Source organism: Diabrotica undecimpunctata, chromosome 4 (assembly GCF_040954645.1).
Source record: "Diabrotica undecimpunctata isolate CICGRU chromosome 4, icDiaUnde3, whole genome shotgun sequence".
Classification (NCBI taxonomy): Eukaryota; Metazoa; Arthropoda; class Insecta; order Coleoptera; family Chrysomelidae; genus Diabrotica; species Diabrotica undecimpunctata.
The window spans coordinates 15,626,685-15,646,156 of record NC_092806.1 but is presented as its reverse complement, the minus strand read 5'-3'; the positions used below and the strand labels follow the sequence as shown (position 1 = coordinate 15,646,156).

Below are 19,472 nucleotides of genomic sequence, written 5' to 3'. Positions count from 1 at the left end.
GATTTTAATTAATAACTGTACGTTGTACAAATGAACTAATAAAATAATTTCTAAATTTTTCTACATAAAAAGTTTATTCCAAAGTTTTTTATATTGATTACGAAATAGAACGTAACAGATGACTTGAGTAATTATTTGGATTTATCGTCTATTTATTGCAATAATTTCTCGAAAGCACTATATCGTGTAAATATATTTAAATTTATAAATAAAATATTTGACCTGTCACGGTAACTTTCGCTTATTATATTAGATTGCTTTATTTTTCACGAACCATATGCTACCGTTACTTTCATTTTAGTCAATAGATATCTCTTAAGATGTTCTAAGTGGTTATGTCTTATTAAGGATTTAGATATTATCATTATAGGAATGCGTCGGGTAAAAGGTAGTAAAAAGCGTGTACAGTAAGTAGCCGGACGCTGTAATAAAAAGTAAGTGAAAATCACTGCTTGGCTTACGATCAGGCTCTTACCAGTAATGTAATTTTATATCCAGGTTAATAGGTAGATAGATAAAGGTCCATATTACTAAGCACCGAGTGCGATAAATCATTGAACGCACCAGGAAATTGATGATGAATTCCTGCTTCAAATGTTTCTGAATTTTTATTTTTAGATGGTGAAATTTTGCTACATTAACATTTGTTCTATATTTTTCATATAATAAAGTATGGGAAGTTGTAACAAAAAGTATTTTGGGTCAATGTAACAAATTACAATAGAGCGCCAATATTACAAAAAACAAATGAACTAAGGAAGGTTGTCTTCGTGCACCACTAAGGGTCAACTATAAAATGAACAGATTAGTTAAATAAATAAATTAATCACAAATAATTAATCTGTAAGTGTCTCAGTCTCCGTTCCATAGGTCGTTCCTAGCAGGACACAACTGTTGAATGCACTTTTATTTAGATTTCTTGGTAAGTACATGGTTTTTCAATACAACACTGAGTCTTCCTACTGCTGCCCAAGTCAATCGGATTCTTCTAGTGATCTCTGCCATTTGATTCTGTTTACATAGTTTGATCGTGTGGGCTATTTTTATACAGGGTGGTCCTTAAGTAATTGTACAAACGAAAACCGTAAATTCTACACTTTAAAATATTACGATTTAAGCCAAATTGCTTTAATAAAATGTTGATATTAAGAAAGATACAGGGTGTTAAAGTGCAAATTTAAATTTTAATTTTTGGCTATAACTTTCATGTTTGTAAATATTTATGCATAAAAATTTACAACTGGGTACTTTTAAATATGAGAAATTATAATTTGACGCACACTTTGATGTAGCTCATAGAGGGCGCCACATATGCCACATATGTGGCATAAATTTGCACTTAACTTTTTTGATCATTAAGTTACCTGTATTTGTGACAAAAAATATTAAAGATACATTATTTTAACAAAAAAAAGGTATACTTCTTAATAACTTCAAAACTTAACAGTTTTCGTGATAATCGCATTTTACAAATCCGCTGCATAATTCTGATTTAAGGCAATTACTCCAGGCAACGAAGGAAAAATAGACAAAATCGTTAATAAATCTAAATTTTGGTATAAAATACCTTAAACTAAAGTTAATAGTTAACGAAATATTAAATAAAATAAATATATCAGCAGGATAATTAATAATAGGATTTGACAAAAACAGAATAATAGGATTTTACATCAAACATATTACGTTTTATGTTAAATTAAAGTCATAATCAAAACATTTTGTTTACAAACCAAATTAAGAAATAGTTAAACTAAATAACATAACTTTTTGTCAAAGTAAGTGTTCGATATGTACACCATTTTCTTTAATTCCTTTGTCAATATATTACATAAAAGATCGTCTTATTAAATAGCATCATTGGTTCTAAAGAAACTGCTGCGGTATTTATTTCTTCCCATAGTTGATTGCGAATGTTTATGGGATTCTTATAGACACGTTGTTTTAATACGCCCCATATAAGAAAATCAAGCGGATTAAATTCTGGGCTACGTGGTGGCTATAATGTATAATGGATGAATATATTCTTTTGGATACATATCCAAACCTTATGGTATATTATGGAACTACATCTTATTTGTCGCAAAGGTTAAATAATGTATTAAACTGTGATGCGTGTGATTTATTGGTTACTTATATAAACACGAAATAACCTATCGATGACATTACTTATTTATATGATTACGTTACAGCTTACGAGTAACTATAATTACATCTCGAACAAACGGTCTATTATGATTAACTAACGAACTAATATGCTGAACTAAATTACCTGTGTGTTTACTATATTTATAACAATATCGGTTATTAGGCCAACGACGATGTTTTTGTATGCTGAGTCTTTAAGGTTAGATTGGTAGCAAAAGTATTATGAAACAATACACATATGTGTTATTCAATACCTGGGCTTTAGTTTCTAATTGTCCTAATAAAAATGGGTAAACAATTTACGTAATGAATAATAAGTATCCTTTTGGGATTTTTTATAAATTAAATAATTATATCAATATCTCACCACATTGCCAAGGAATATGACTTCCACGATCAATCCCACGTTCAGAACAGTTATATTTAAGTATGTTCTCACTGTCTTCTCTCTAGAATGTGGTGGTGTACCATCTTACATAAACCACATATTTTGGGTTTTCAGCATTTTACAATAGGGAAAAAGTAATACAACGCCAGTAGGTATAGAAACTTAAGAAGCGATAAAAAAGGGAAATTGTAAACATGATGACAGCCAACGTCTGAATACGGACACGGCACCTAAAGAAGAAGATGAAGAATATTTTCTTCAATAAGACATTTAGCAGTCATAACAAAAATTTTGTAATGTTACATTATCATCTTTGAGTTGTTTAATAAGAATAAACTATGAATTATGCTTATCTACAGGTATTCAGTGCTTTACCGCACAAATATTACAACTAAGAATTATTATGCAGCTGACTTATAAAATGCGAATATCTCGAAAACGGTTAAATTTTGAGGTTACTTACTAGTATACCTTTTCCTTGTAAAAATAATGTATCTTTAATATTTTTTAACACAAATAGAGCTAACTTAAAGAGCAAAAAAGTTAGGCGCAAATCTATGCCACACATGTGGCATATGTGGCGCCCTCTATCAGTTACATTAAAGTTTGTATAAAATTATAATTTATCCTGCTTTAAAGCATCCAATTATAAATTTTTGTTAAAAAATATTTACAAACGTAAAAGTTATAGCGAAAAATAAAATTTTAAATTTCCACTTTAACACCCTGTATCTTTCTTAATATCAACATTTTATTAAAGCAAATTGGGTTAAATCGTAATATTTTAAAGTGTAGAATTTACGGTTTTCGTTTGTACAATTACTTAAGGACCACCCTGTATACTTTTAACACTTTCGATCTCACTTCCATCTAATTCTATTGTGGTATTTTAAATTTTCATCACTTTTATTTTATTTGAATTCATTTTTAAACCGATTTTCGCAGATTATTGTTTAAGCTTCTTTAGTATGTACAGTAATTCCTCTGTATTGTTACTTATGGGTACTATGTCATGGGCAAATCTTAGATGACCTAAAAGAGAGTTTCCCTGTCTAACTCCTCTTTTCGTCCTTATTTTGCTTGTTATTAGACCTTCTGCTACGTTTATTTGCATAGTTACATTGTCATCTCTGTATTTTAGGAGAGTAATATCGATGTTAAGTGGAGTCCTCTGGGACCAGACGATGTCAAAAACTAATAAACAAAAAATATATAACACCATAATCCGGGACATTATAACTTATGGCAGTTAAGTCTGGTAAATAAAAACTAGAACAGAACAAACGTCAAAAATCTACAGAAATAAACGTTTCGCGAAGATCCACAAGAAAGTTCAGGAGAGAACGAATAACAAATGACCGTATGAGAGAAATAATGAAATTAGATCACACAATTATAGATGACATTAGGACAAAACAAATTGGATTACAGAAGATAGCCTACCAAAGCAACTGTTAAATTGGGTACCGCCAGGACATAGAAAACGTGGACGACCAAGAAGGAACCAGAGATAAGGGATAGACAGGGAAATTAGAGGCAGCAGCTTAGGAAAATATCAGCCTAAAAGTTCTACGTAGAAAGCTAACGAATGGGAAATGCGAAATTCATAAATTAAGAAACAAGCAAAATGAAATAATATCACGTAGAGACGAGTTAATAGAGGTCGTCGAAGAGTTTAACGAGGAATTATATGGAAGTAGACGAGAAGATCAAACAGGAATACAAACAAGACCACCTACACGTTGGACTGACGACATCAGGCGTATCACCAAAAATTAGCAACAAAGAACACAAAATCGTAAAGAATGGAGGAGTTTAAGGGAGGCCTATTTCCAGCAGTGGACGTGATATATGAAGGCTGGATGATGATGAGCTTAGATGAGGACACATGGCGACTGGGAAGATACTGAAATCTAACTATAACAAAGTTGAATTTGTTGACTAAATTTTAGTTTTTTCCCCAATTTCAGAAGGTGGATTACCGTTATGTTGGTCGTATTCGGATGAGCTATAGCTTCATTTATTAATGTGCATGTGCCAGGGAGACTAAGATATTATTGGAGCAGAATATCATCAATTATGTTCCTAATAAAGAGAACTTTTGGTTTTTATTATTTGGAAGATAGCCCAGTCTTACTTCTTCTTAGGAGCAGCAGCTTTTCTATCTTTTGGTGAACTTAGGGCACCCTTGGCGGTATTCGGCTAGTTTTTTCGTAGAACTTTGATTTCTTCTCTTTGGTTGATGTTTTTACTTTGGCCAGTTTTAGGTGCTGATTTCTTTTCAACTTTGTTCGCTTTGGCTTTTTTTTCGCTGTCTTTAATGCGGCTTTTTTAACCTTAGTCACTTTCTTTACAGATTATCGATAGGTTTATGAACATTATGAAACAACCAAAAATTCGGGAAGTGTCCTGAAAGTACAGTCTAGGCTAGTACACAAATCATTGGCTGGTTGAGGAGAACTTTAGTTGAATTAATGAGGATATAAAAGACGTTACAGGAATATATAATTTAGATCTGTCAATGTCTTGCTATTACAATAACAGATAATATAGTAAATTGTAAACACTAATTTGATCATTTTTGTAAGTATTTACTTACGGCTTATTAACCACACAACTTTAACTATTTTAGTTTCAAGGAAAAAACATTACAATATTGTGTTTATAACGATTGCATTTCATATATTAAGTAATATCCAAAAGTCATTATAGATTAAAAGAAATGTTTGACATTCTTGTGAAAGGCACCCATTTTGTTGTTAAACGAACCAACGAAAGCGAATCGCTATCGTAAATAATCTTGACAGCGCTTGATAACGGACTCGCTAAAACACAAAACGTTACTTGGTTCGAAGTGGCCGTGTGAGTGAGTGAGTTCCAGTTAATGGATTCTCATTTGTTTGAAATGTTGATCGTCTACTAACCCATTTCTGAAAGTTACTCGAATGTGACTAACTGGAACCAGTATATTTATAATAAGCAAATATTACAAAAATGTCGAGAAGCGAATAACGTACACTATGTTGAGGTCAGTTTTTAGGAATATTAATTATATATATTGGGTATCTTCTGTCTATTTCTTTCTGTTTCAGCACTTGGGTTATTTCTTGGTGCATTGAGTTGAGCGATCTGATATTCCAAGTAGTAATTCTCATCTAGGCTTTGGATGTTTTTCGCTTGTCCTTATTTCTTGTCGTAGTCATCTTCATAGTATCAATCCGGTTCCGAGGCTGTACATTGTTTCTTTGAGCAGTATTTGTTTTTACGATTGGTAGATTGCTAACCTTGCCAATCCCCCTCCACATTTTATCTGGGCTTGGGACCGGCTGTGGTAACCGCAGAACTACTCAATCCACCCCGCAATCACCCCAGGCAGGCTAGAAAAAGGATGTTAGAAATAGCAGAGATGAAAACACTTAAAAAACTTGATGGTAAGATACTATGGGACAGAGCTAGAAGTACAGATATACGACGTAGATGCAAGGTGGAGAACATCAAGAACTGGGTAAGAAGAAGGAAGAGGCGGTTCCCCAATAGGAAGACGATCAGTAGGAAGACCACGAAAACGATGAAACGACAACTTACTGGAGGCATATTGAAAAACATACAGTCATGTCTATTTAAAAAGAAGAAGGGTATCTTCTAACTTTATCAAATTACCTACCCAAATCTGTGTTTTTGTCTTTATATTTAGGTGTCTATCTCACCATGCTGAGTTAAGTTGTCGGATTGCTGTTCTTGTTTGTCCTAATCTTTGCTTAATTTTTTCCTCTGTTGTTGCCTTTTTCGTGATTATAATCTCCAAGTATTTGAATTTATCCTTTCCTTTGATTGTTACGTTGTCGTCAATCTGTAGATCTTCTATGTCTTCTTTACTTGTAGATAGGTACTCTGTTTTCGCGAGGTTAATATCTAGGCCAGCCTTGGTATATTCTTCTTGTAGTTTCTTCATCGTGTAACTGAGGTCTTCTTGGTCTCGTGCAATCACTACTTGATCGTCTGCAAAGCTTAATGCCTTCGCATTTTCTCTTCCATGTAGTCAAGGCTTTCTCTAAGTATATTTTAAATAGGGTTGGAAATGTGGAACAACCCTGCAGAAGCTCTTTTGTTGGGTGAAGTCTCCTATGATTCTTGTTCCCATTTTAATGGACACTTTATTTTCTTTATACAGAGCTTTTGTAGCTTCTATGAGCTCCGTCTGTATTTCTAATTTGTAAATTTCCTCCCATAGTTCTGACCTTGGTACAGCGTCATACGCCTTTCTCAGGTCCACAAATGCCAAATATATATCTCTATTTTTTTGCTTTTTTCTTTTTCAACAGTTGTTCCATTGTGTATATGTGGTCTATGCATGATCTTCCTGCCGTGAAGCCTGCCTGATCCTCCCCGATTTTCCTTTTATCGCTTGCTCTATCATTTCTCGCAGTATCTTCCCATATAATCTTCCCATTGATGATATTACACTTATTCCTCTGTAGCTTTCGCATCGTTTTCTATCTCCTTTCTTAAATATAGATGTCATATATGCTGTTTTTTATATGCATATATGAGGCATATAAAAAATAATTCGTGAATAATGTCATATTTGTCCAAAGATCCAGCAGATGGACTGTATATATGATACTTTTCACTTTTCACTTAATAAGTTATTTTTTGGAAAACTTTTTATTTTAAATATACGTTGAAATTTGTACATTTATACACCTCATCCTTGAGCTGCAAGTATATGACCTCTAAGACCCATACTAGCCATTTACTTCTCATTTTGTAAAAAAATTATAAACTCCCCTGCATGGGGGAAAGGATGAGGTAGCTGCTTCAATGATTTAAAAGCACATATTTGGAAAACTATATTATCACCCTCCTACATTTGGTAGACGAAAAGTAGATATAACTCTCGAAGGACCAGCTACCAACAGGTCGCAAAATTGCGGCTTACTAATCGTGTAGTAAATAGTAAAATTGAAAATAGAATAATTAAAATGAGATTTGCGGTAGAACTTTTTATTTTATTATTTAGATTAACCCTTTTGATACTGTTGCCGTAAAAGTACGATTTTCATTTGCAGCACTGAATTTAACTGAGGTAACTATTTAATAAAAATAAAGTTAATTGAAATCTGCTTCTATTTGGAAAGCGTGAAAAGAATTTACTTGTTTCTAGTTGAGGAGCCAAAGAGGGAGTTTTGAGAGCTTGCTTCTATTTGAGAAGACAAAGACGAGGTGTTTTATGGGTAGTTCGGTTTGAATAGATGAATGTAAAAAAACTGACTGATTTTAACAATAACAAACTATAAAGTACTGGCTTGATGACCAATTTCCAAAGCCATAAAAACTCCTGATTTTTTGTTATCTTATTTAGACTTAATATTTTCTATATGTTTACCTTGGGTGATTCAGAGTTATAGGCGCGTTATAGAAATAATTAGTACTTAATGTTTATTTGAAAGGAGCCCCTAAGCTAATAGTTTGTAAGAATTTAATAAATGGTTTTCATAGTAAGATACATTTCTCTTAAAAACCACATATTGCACTAATACGGTTAGATTATTTACAGCAATAAATAACTTTCTTTTATCCAAATTAAAAACGTAGTAATTAGCGTTTTGTTGAGAACATTGCGAGAATCCACCATCAGCTTCTTGAGATGCGGCGTCGAAAAGACTTAATAAATAACGAATAATGTGTGAGAGAAATTTATAATGATTTACATCGTTAGCGCTGGTTTACATTATTTGTTAACACAGTTGATAATGCCGTAGAGAAATTTCTTTGTAAATTCCCTTTTTAAACAATCAACATCTTCGTTATTTTAAGAGTAAAAGTGGCTATGGATAGCTTGAGGTTTTAATTTGTGTAGTATAACTAATCTACAAAATTGATTAATAAGCCTAATTCTTAGAAGCAAGGTTTGGGCATGGTTTGTACATGATTTGTTTTTTTTTCAAACTTTGTGTTCTAAATTACATCTGTATGCCGTAGAAAAAATGTTTCACGTTGTTACAACACTTTTTTACGTTTTTACGTGGTTCTTTACGTTGACTTTTTTAGTGGAGTGTTGGCACAGCTGAGACACTCTTCTAGCAGATTGTATGGCAATAAGGGAGCCTCCAGAAAAGTATAAAAGGATAGAAAATCCCAAAATTAGTAGACAGTATCACTGGAAATACAAGCTTAAAACTTCTGGTTGTGATGTGCCCGTGTGACGTTCCTTTTTTGTTGACTTATATTAAGTAGGAGTCAAGCGTGTAAGAATATTATAGAAAAAAATTGTTGAGAAAACTCCACTTGATATAAAACGTGGAAAACAGGGAAACCAAAAAAAAAATTTCAGATGATGTTTATTCTATGGCTTTAGAACATTTAAAACATATTCCACATACGTCATTACATACTTGGGAAAACAAACAGATTGTACTTCGACAACCCAGACCTATCGATTAAAAATATTTTTGAACAGTTTCAAAAGTTGTTTTTCAGAAAAACTAATTTGAGTGAGTGTGAAATCAAACTAGAAAAGAACCGGAATGATGAATGCCGTGTTGATTACAATCTCCATAAAAAGATTCTCGAGGCATATTCCAAGCTAAAAAATGATTACTTGAGAAATGCAACAGATGATAGTGGCATTCTTGTCCTGGAATTTGATTACGCACAAAATCTACCGTTGCCAAAGCTCAGCATAACAAAACAGTTCTATAAAAGACTTTTATGGATGTACGTATTCAATATACACATGCATAATGATGGATCGTCATGTATATTCCTTTATAGAATCTCAATGTAAAAAGGTAACAAGTAGTATTGCTTCATTCATCTTTGACTGTATTCACAATAAATTAGCAGATTGTCCTAATACCAAGCATATTGTTCTTCTATCAGATGCAGCTGGACCCAAAATAAAAATCAGACTTTGTTACGGTTTTATTCTTGGATATTAAAACCATAGAGTCGATTTATCCTGTTCGTGGACACTCCTTTAGTCACCAAAGTCTACCTAGAAAAAATCGTACAGTGCAGACAAACTCCTTCTCCTTTCTGCCTCAAACATGACTCCTCTATAATATATCACTGGGATGTAGCACTTCTTTCTTATTTTTTTGAAGAAGCCTGTGAATAAAGATTGTAAGTTTAAAATACAACAGTATCGCGTGCTGAAGTATTAACCTTGTGGGACACTGGCTGCTTCTAAAACCTACTTTTAAATATGCATAAACGTTGCCACTTGACCTTACTCTTACACCTTTGCCTCGGGTTTCTATTATATATACATCGGTTTAGAACATCTTTCGACGTTGTCCGATACCTAAACACCATCTCTTCCTATCTTCGCAGTCGTTTGTTGTTAAATTTCTTTCGCTCATGGACTTGTTTACGCCGTGTTGCCATTCTAATCTGGGTCTTCCTCTTTTCCGTCGACCTATCGGTTGCCATTCTACTACTTTTTTGGGGAGTCTTGTTGCTGGCATCCGTTGAACATGCCCATACCACCTTAATTGTTTCTTCTCTATATCTTGAGTTATATTTCCTTCTATTCCCATACGTTGTTTTATTACATCATTTCTGATTCGGTCTCGTTTGGAAATACCTAAAGCTCTTCTCATTGCATCCATCTCTACTGCTTCTATTCGCTTTTTATTCTTTTCACTAATTCTCCATGTTTCAGCGCCATAAAGAAGAGTAGTTTTAATCATGGTCTCATATATATTAAATTTTCTTCCTTTCGTTATCTCTTTACTCCACAGTATATCATTGAGACATCCTAAGACTTTCTTTGCTTGAGTGATTCGTTTTTCTATTTCCCGTGTATCAGTTCCTGTATTGTCAAAGGCAACACCCAAGTAGTTATAGCACTGACAGCAGGAAATATGTTGTCCGTTTTCGAGGTCTATGTTATCTGACTCATTTCCAATACAAAGATATTTGGTTTTTGTTGTATTGACATTCATTCCCCAGTCGTTATATTCTTCTATCAGTTTTCTAAGCATGTACTGCATGTCATCCCTGTCGGTCGCTAGCACTACCTGGTCATCAGCAAACTGGAGTGTATATATACATTTATTGCTAAGCTCTATACCCATCCTATGCACCTTTCTTTTCCATCTTTCCAATGCCGCTGCAACATATATCTTGAATAAGGTTGGTGAGATACAGCATCCCTGTCGCAAGACTTTTGTAACCAGGAATTCTTCCGTTAGATATTTTCCTGTTTTTATCTGTGCCTTTGAGCCTCTATATAGTTCTTGTACAGCATTTATCAATGTGTGATTGATGTTAGATCTTTTCAACGTTGTCCACAATTTTGTTAAGGGGATGTTGTCATATGCTTTTTGCAGGTCTACAAAAGTAATATGAGTTTCTAGATTCTTAGCCGATCTTTTTTCTATTATTTGTTTAAGACAGAATACGTTATCGGTGCACGATCTTCCTGCACGGGTTTTTATTAATCAGACTAAAATAAAAGATGTGAGACACTTGTTTCAGGACTTAAGAGAAGAAAGTAGAAACTTCTACTTTATTTCAAGAAAGCACACCGGCTGAAAAGTACAATGAGAGTAGTGCTGATGACTCAGATAGTGAGGAAATTTAGCATAAAATTATATTTTTTTGTTGTACAAAGACCTTGATTATTATTTTAAACCTTTGTATACTATAATATATAACTGTAGTATACTTTACAACTATACCTAAGAATTGTTTTATTTCAGTGGCATCAGTGTTGTGCCACGCGGTAATACGTGCGCTTTTTTCTGATTTCTTTCCTGATACTTCAGGGCATAACGATTTGTTTCTTTGACTTAAAAATAAAAAATAAATCAAAATCAGTTGAACAAAATAAATTAGATATTTACCATTATGGATAAAAGACCATCGTCTACAGAATATTCGTAGAATTGAAAGGGCGACTTGCTGTATAAGTTTTCGTATAATTGTGTATGAAAACTTACAGAATTATAGCCCTCAAATGTAAATTTCTATAAATTTTCGTTATTGATCGGCCCCCAGGCAATAGCTTCATTCATTGCATTGGATACTATTGGTTCTTCTAAAAAATTTTCTGTTCGGAGACTTCAGAATGTTGGGCAATGACAGATTCTATAGCAGCAGTCTTTACTGGTAAACGTCGATACATCTTGTCCCAACGGTTTGGTATTTCTGTCCACACGTTTTCTCTTTTTATTCTGTTCTATTTTATTTATTTTCAGAGTACTCTATTCATTTTCACTGTCACTAGAATAAGTTGGTTGGTTGATTTTTCAAGTTTTTGTTTCTCTTTCTCGTACGACTGCATTGTGCCGCTCTAATCTAAGTACTGACAAGAAAAACGGAAGCGCCTTCGCTTGTTAGATATGCCGACACGTTATCAATAGGAATAGATAAGTCAAGGCGTGATGCCACGTTGGACTCTCATAGATTTTTGTGATATAAATCTTGCTGATGGCCAATGAAGACATTAAAATTTTCAATATGGTGGCACTTAACCTGTTGAATCACAGCTCAATTCATAAATGCTTTGACTATGACACAAGCCAGAAAAATTAAACGGTTCTTCATATGTTTGAATTATTTTACCCATAGTTATGTTAAATACAAACAAGTGTAACTAGCGCCCTCTATTGGCAATGCTAAATTAAAGTCTAAATTAGTAATGCTAAAGTAAAAAAACGTAAAATTGCCAATTTTTAAATAGAAATTGTGAAAATATACAATAATGTGAAACTAGCAGTATTCATATAAGGCGTGTTGGGCAGAATCATCATATTTTGACGTCTATAGTCCATTTCCATCATATTGCTAGCACATTATGTATGCAAATCCCTAAACTGTTGATACGGGTGACTCAATGAAAAATAGATATTTGTCAACAAGTTTACAGAAGTATATAGGAAAACAATTTTAAATTGAGTATGACCACCAGGTATAAAGGTTGAAGCAGAATAGAATACAATAGTTTTGAGGGTTACTAATCCCTAAATAAAGTTGCCAGTGTCGGAGTGATCGAGATTAACAGGTACTAATGAATTTGCAAGAAATGTAAGATGTTTATTTTATTGGTTATATATAAAATAATTTGTTGTCGTAACAGGGGCTGATTTGTAAAAAAATGAATATTATTTTAATCAAATTCCATTTCAGATTCACTGCTTTCTTCAGAATCTAAGGAATCTTCAACTCCAATGTTAATTATTACCGGTTCCAGCATTGCATCAGTCATATTATCCAAATTCCACATTTTATTTTCTTCCTTGTGAGCATGACTAACAGCATTTTTCCAATTTTCTGGAGTTACTTTTGATAAGGAATGTTCTAATAATTGTTGTAAGTCTTCTAATTTAAAAGTTTTGTTGTTGCGTCCGACTTCACCCTTTACTTGAGACCATATATTTTCTATCGGATTCAGATCACAGTGGTATGGGGGTAAACGTAAAATAATTACATCACGGTTTAATGCCATTTCATCAATTATATATTTTTTATAAGCTGCTTTATGTTGCCTTACAATAGGTAATAATTCCTTTTTTGTCGAATTCTCCTTGTACTCAATTGCGTGTTTATCCAACCATTCGATTATCTCTCCTTTTTTCCATGCCGTTGTTGGCAATTTTTCTGCTAGTCTTGAATGGTAACTAGCAATATCCATGACTATGACAGAATTTTTTGGAATTAAATCCAACATTTGCTAAAAATATTCTTCAAAAACGTCAGCAGTCATTTCCTCGTGGTAATCTTTGGTTGATTTTGAGCCAAAACTTAATAATCCACCATTGACAAAACCGTATTCGTTTCCAATATGGGTTATTATGAGTCTGCGTCCTTTTCCAACGGGAATATTGTTTATTCCAGTAGATACACCTTCGATGAATGCCTGACGGGAACTTTTCACATTTGTATCAACCCATAGATATGGTACAGTATGACCTTCATTTAGCCAAGTCTCGTCCAAATAAAAAATTGTTTTCCCTTCTTCTCGGTACTTTTTAATAGTTCTTAGATAATCTCGTCTCCAACATACAATGTAATCTTTTTCAATTAAAACGGATTTTCTTCTATTCTTTTGCCAACGAAATCCCATCTCTCTCAATAGTCCCCATAATTTCTTGTTGCTTATGATTGGTAACTCTTCGTTTTCTCTAATTAATGTTTGGATTTTATCCAATGTTGGAAATTCTTTGTTAAAAAAATGAGTGGACGCTGCGTCTTATCATGTTTTTATGTATTTCTTCAATTTCTAAGGGTTTACTCCCTCCACTCTTCTTGGGAGATGAAACAGTTCCTCCTTTTCTTTCTTTTAGGAATCTATAAATTGTTGCTTCTCCAACCCCTGTCATATTTGAACACATGTTAACGATTTCACGAACATTACTTAAAGGGCGTTGATGTACAAGTGCATCGTGTACATTTAATATTATATTTTTCTCTCTTAGACTGAAGGCACCTTTAAAACAACACTTAACCGGGATAAAACCTGTTGTCGACGTCATTTTTAAATGCAAATAACAAAATATCGACACCAAAAACGTAGGTAGTTAAGACATGAACAATGTACATCTACAAACTAAATGGAAGATGCAAACAATTTCTAATTTATATTATTGGCATAAGCTGTAATGTGGCATAAAAACTACTTAAACTATCATTAGTGAAGCCTTATCAGTAATTCCAGGTAATCGTTCAAAGAAGGTATTCTTTTTGTGTCAGGCGATAACTTGTATAGAAAACAATAATCACCTTTAAATTACTGTTTACATTAATTTATTTCGTGAAACATTGAATTCTCTCGTTAATCACCCGTGTATAATTAACAATAATCGTGTGGCATATATACCGACGTTTTTACGCACAAAAAAGGTATAGTGAGATTAGTGGACACTTATTTTACAGAAGATTTTTTAAAAGATAATGAATTGTTGATGGCATCTTAAAATATTAATTTTTTTTATTTATTTCAAAACAAGTATAGGGTGACGCCTAAGGTTTTTTGACCTGTTGAGGATTTGCATACATAATGTGCTATCAATATGATGGAAAAGGACTATAGAATCTACAACTCAGAGGTGGGACATTCTTAATGAATCACACTGTATACAGGTTTTATTTGTGGCACCAATAGCCCAAGCACAAAAATAATTTTTTTTAACTTAGTGTCTTCCATTATCTTTACCACCTTTAATAGTATCCTGAAACGTCAATAGCACGAGGATATTATATGGTGATCTTGCTGAGCCAAGTTGTAGGATATTACAACGCGATCTTTTGATTGTTTTAAGATGAACCTGGATATTTTGCTGGTCTTTGATTCTGTAAACATTGATTTCCACTAACCAAGTTTTATATCTGCCATAAGTGTCTTAGTAATGAGATTTCGTAGGCATCTTGCACTCGTTCAACTATAACAATCAAATAACCATTATATAACGATCTGTTTCGATTAACTGCACTCGCATAAAACTAGTGAAATTTTAATAAACTTTTGATTACTTCGCAATTTTACTTAAAAGATTTCATCTTCCATCTTTCATGCAAACCGTCGTAAAATCATAGAAAATTTCTTTTTCCCAACCGAAGGTGGGGTGATATTCTCGTTCAAAAAACTAGGTTAAAGCCTACCAACCGTCGGTGATAGTTGTGGTGTTTGCAAACGTTGAACGGACTTCGTCGCGGACTGGTGAACTTTCGATACTCTAGTTCGCGCTTTTGGTTTTCTTCGCGTGAGTGTGGAACCTTCAGTGTTTTGTTTGACTCTCGCGCTTCTTCGAGATCGGTGACGTGATTGTTGAAGTTTTTGTGTTATGCAAGGATTTAAGAACGAAGGAATAGGTACCCTGGATCCTTACGATTAATGAAAAATAGGCCATTAAAAATATTCTTAGTAGGAAACTAGTATATTTTTACAAATGAAGAATAGGTTTGAGATTGGTTTTAATAGTATATAAGTCTTCTGTCCAGTATTAAAAATAGATAAGTCAAATGTCATATATAGCTCCCATTGGAGCAAAGGGCACCTTACAGTATTTTAATTGCAAAAATATGTCGATCGCTTTTTTTCTTTTTCCAATTTCTTCAGTTAGTGTACTTTTTGCTTTTAAAGCTTAGAGCTTTGTAATGCAAAGCCTGCTAGCAATTGTTATTGATTTACATGTATTATGAATCCATAGACATTTCTATTTTAATTCAGTGCTATCTCTGTTATGGTTATGTAGTATGGAATTCATCGTGGTCACTCTAACTTTCGAAGAAACTGCTCTAAAGAGTTGTTGTGTGCTGCAAACATACTCTCTTGGGTTTTCAGACAAGATCTCTATTTTGCATTGGATTATGAATCGCAAAATACTGTATTTTTCTCCACGCATTAGGTATATGTTTGACATATTTTATTTTTTCTTTATTTACTCTTGTTTAACATTTGTAACATGATCCATCCACGAGATTTTTTTTCTATACATTCACATCTCTATGGAATCAAATCGAATGGGAAATTATGGGGCATGGAACATAAACAGGTGTACTGGCTATACAGGGTGCAGCAGATAAACGGCCAATTAGAAATATCTCGAAAACTAAAGATAACTGAATCATAAAAATTAGAATGAGGGGGTTTTGAAGATTGACCTATTTAATGAAAATATTTTCATCTATTTGCTACTTGTTGCTTATAACATTGTTTTTGTTAATAGGACATCCTGTATATTTTTTAATTTTAGAAATATTTAAGTTATTCTAAACATTTTTTTGTCAATACTTCTCTATACCTATTGTGAACCGTTTTTGAGTTATAATGGTTTTTTTATGAAAATTACACTTTTCTACCATGTATATAAAGTTCAATATCCCCTAATGCAATTTGAATAAAGTTTAAATTCCTTAGGTACTTATTAACCAGATACAGCATTATCGTTTACAATGTCAAGTTGCCTTTTCTATTATATAGGGTGCTGTCAAAATTGGCATTAAGCCGGCATCCTAAATTTTCGCCTAATTCCTTTTTTTCAAATGGGACACCCTGTATGTGATTCATTATTTTAGAAAAATTTGTTTTTTACTATCGATCTGTATTAGTATTCCCTATACCTATCTCTTGCAGTTTTCAAATAAATTAACTTTACACATTTTTGTGACAAAAAATTTATTTATCAAGTAGACTATGGAATGTTCTGACAAAAATATCAGTTATTGTTAATCCAGTTTTATTACTCGTTAGTTATACTCGTAGTTAAACTTTAATTATCAGTTATTGTCCCATTTGAAAAAAAGAAATTAGACGAAAATTTAGGTTTTATGCCAATTTTGACAGCAGCCTGTATAATGAAAAAGACAACTTTACACTTTAAACGATAATGCTGTATCTGGTTAATAAGTTCCCAAGCTTATATTCAAATTACAGAGGATATTGAACTTTATATACATGGTAGAAAAGTGTAATTTTCATATAAAAACCATTATAACTCAAAAACGGTTCACAATAGGTATAGGGAAGTATTAACAAAAAATTTTCAGAATAACGTGAATATTTCTAAAATTTAAAAATATACAGGGTTTCCATTAAAAAAAAAACAGTTATAAGCAACTTCCGGTATCACTGGAAGTAAAAAATAGATGAAAATATTTTCATTAAATAGGTCACTCTCTGGATGATCTTTTATTATCTCCATATTTTATCCCGGTATCCTTTTCTACCTTCGCTTCCTTCTTCATCCATATATGTGATGAAAGAAGGTCATGTCTGACCTCAATGGAGACGTTTGGTGTAGTTGACTTCGCTCCTGTTATGATTAAGTATGCTTGTCGTTGAAGCTTATTCAGTTTCTCTCTGGTGATCTTTTGTTGGAATTTAGACCACCCTATTAGTGCGCCATACCTAATCAGAGGTCTGACTACAGTCATATATAGCCAGTACATCTGTTTGAGTTCCATGCACCATATCCTTTGACATGACCAAAATGACAGATTTGCTTTGTTAAATATTCTTTTCAGGTGAGCTCCATGTAAAACGCTTATCTAGTATTACTTCTAGATATTAGGCCTCATTCCTCTCTTCTTTGACGGTTTGTCCATACATAGCGAGCATTCCGATGATACCTAAGTTCCGACTCCTTGTGAAATTGACTACATACTACTGTTTTTCTAGGATTAACAAAGATATTTTTCTTGTGGCCCTACCTAGTAAGGATATTTAATGTTCGTTGGAATGTGCTGGATAGAACATTTTGGTAGTTTCAGGAGTGACCACAGGAAGGGAGAAAGCACTATCTCTGTGAGCACCCTTTAGCTGTTTTGGCCCCAATCTCATTTCCTTGCAGGTCTGTTAGAGTCAGCCTATTTTCCAGCATCGCTTTGATCCAGTTGCTTACGGTAGTGGCTATATCTTTTGATGTTGCTGCGTCATAGTGAGCATTTGGTAGTATATTATTAAATGCTTCCTCAATATTCAGAAAGGCGGTTAACGCAATCTCTCCATTAATATTGGAGTGACTGATCTTCTGAATTACTTCGTCCAGTGCTGTTTCTGTTGATTTTCCTTCTTGATGGACATGCTGGGTGCTATTGAGAGCATGATTTCTCAATGACTCCCTCCTTAATATGTCTATCAAGAATTTTTCTAATACCTTCAACATAACTATCTTTTATGTCTCCCCTATTAATTCATGTCGAATCTTGTATTGGCATGTCGAAGCAAATGGTGTCTAGCTCCTGGTAAGATGTTGAATGGCTTCTTCTGTTTGATATTCTTATCTGCATTTGTCGGCATCCAGGAGGCAAGATTTTTTACATAATCCTTAATAGTTTTCTGGCCAAACATCTTCGTTGCGTCGTCAATACTTATTTTTTTATACGTTGTAATGAGATGCGCAAATAAAGATTCTCTATGAGAGTAAATTGATTATAATAAGTAATGTTTTTTTTTATTGTTTTTTAACCTCAATAATATTTTAAACAAGTTTTTATATTATTCGTTCGTTTTCGATTGTTTTATGATTTTCCTGGTAATTGTTGTTTGTCTTTATATTTTATATTTTACCTCACATTTACTTTTAGCTTTCCGTCCTATTAACTATTGTTATCCTTGTTTGGACCTGTCCTGATCTCTTTTTTTCTGAAGCATTTTTAATTTTATATTATTTCTTAGGATATCACGTGTTGTATTATATATTTACGATATTTATTATTATTATTATTATATCCAAGTCAGGGTACCTATAATTTTGTTCCTAATCCAGATGCAATCACAAGATGTAACGATTTGGTGTAACACCCATTAAAATTACTTCATTAATTATATCTAATATGGGCGATCTCCTTCTGAAGCAAAGGCCGCCCCAAATACACCGCCCTCCTCAGTGGCAAAGCACTGAGATGCTCGTCAGAAAACCGAACAACTCCTATTTCAAAGACTACAACAAACTGGGAAAGGATCTCTTCGTACACCATCAGAGGCCTCAACTTTTACCAGTAAAAGATCCACCGCCTTTAGCTAGATGGCGGGAACCCACCTACTGGCCACCTCCTGTATATAACACTCCTAAGAGTAAAGATCAGTACCTACTGGCACCATATTACAGAAATGTGATGCCTCCTCCACCGATGATGATGATTGATCCGAGAATACGGAACGATTGTGGTCCTTGTCACTGCAGATCAAAATCTATGGAGGACGTCCGAACAGAAGTGGTGGAAATTAGGGAAGGTACTTGGACGGGAAATGGAAATTTGAATGGAAAGGGAAAGCATATGTTGAAAAATAGCGTGTACATCAACAACAGAAGATCGACGGATAACTTGTTAATGGATAATTTATCATCAAGAGGACGACGAGTTGGAAGATTGCAGGTTGGAAACATTTTACTTTTATTTTATTTCAGCTTTAAAAATAGATTTAAGTAATAGATCTTCAAACAGAAATTAGAAAATTTTTTGAAATGGTTTTTATAGTTGTAGTGCT

General features: G+C 33.3%; 1 protein-coding gene across 9 annotated transcripts in view; it reads left to right on the top strand.

Annotated features, from left to right (window-relative positions):
* Nucleotides 1–19,472, top strand: part of LOC140439224 (WD repeat-containing protein 47) — a 234,780-nt gene that overhangs the window by 193,690 nt on the left and 21,618 nt on the right. Inside the window, exons 1-2 of one of the 9 annotated variants that reach the window (XM_072529010.1) lie at nucleotides 15,167–15,352; nucleotides 18,751–19,360. The exons of the other annotated variants lie outside the window; for them this stretch is intronic. Of the exons in view, the coding sequence (XP_072385111.1) occupies nucleotides 18,818–19,360 (543 nt within the window). The 5' untranslated portion in view covers nucleotides 15,167–15,352; nucleotides 18,751–18,817. Of the gene's footprint in view, nucleotides 1–15,166; nucleotides 15,353–18,750; nucleotides 19,361–19,472 lie in introns of those variants that run through there. 9 annotated transcript variants of the gene reach the window in all.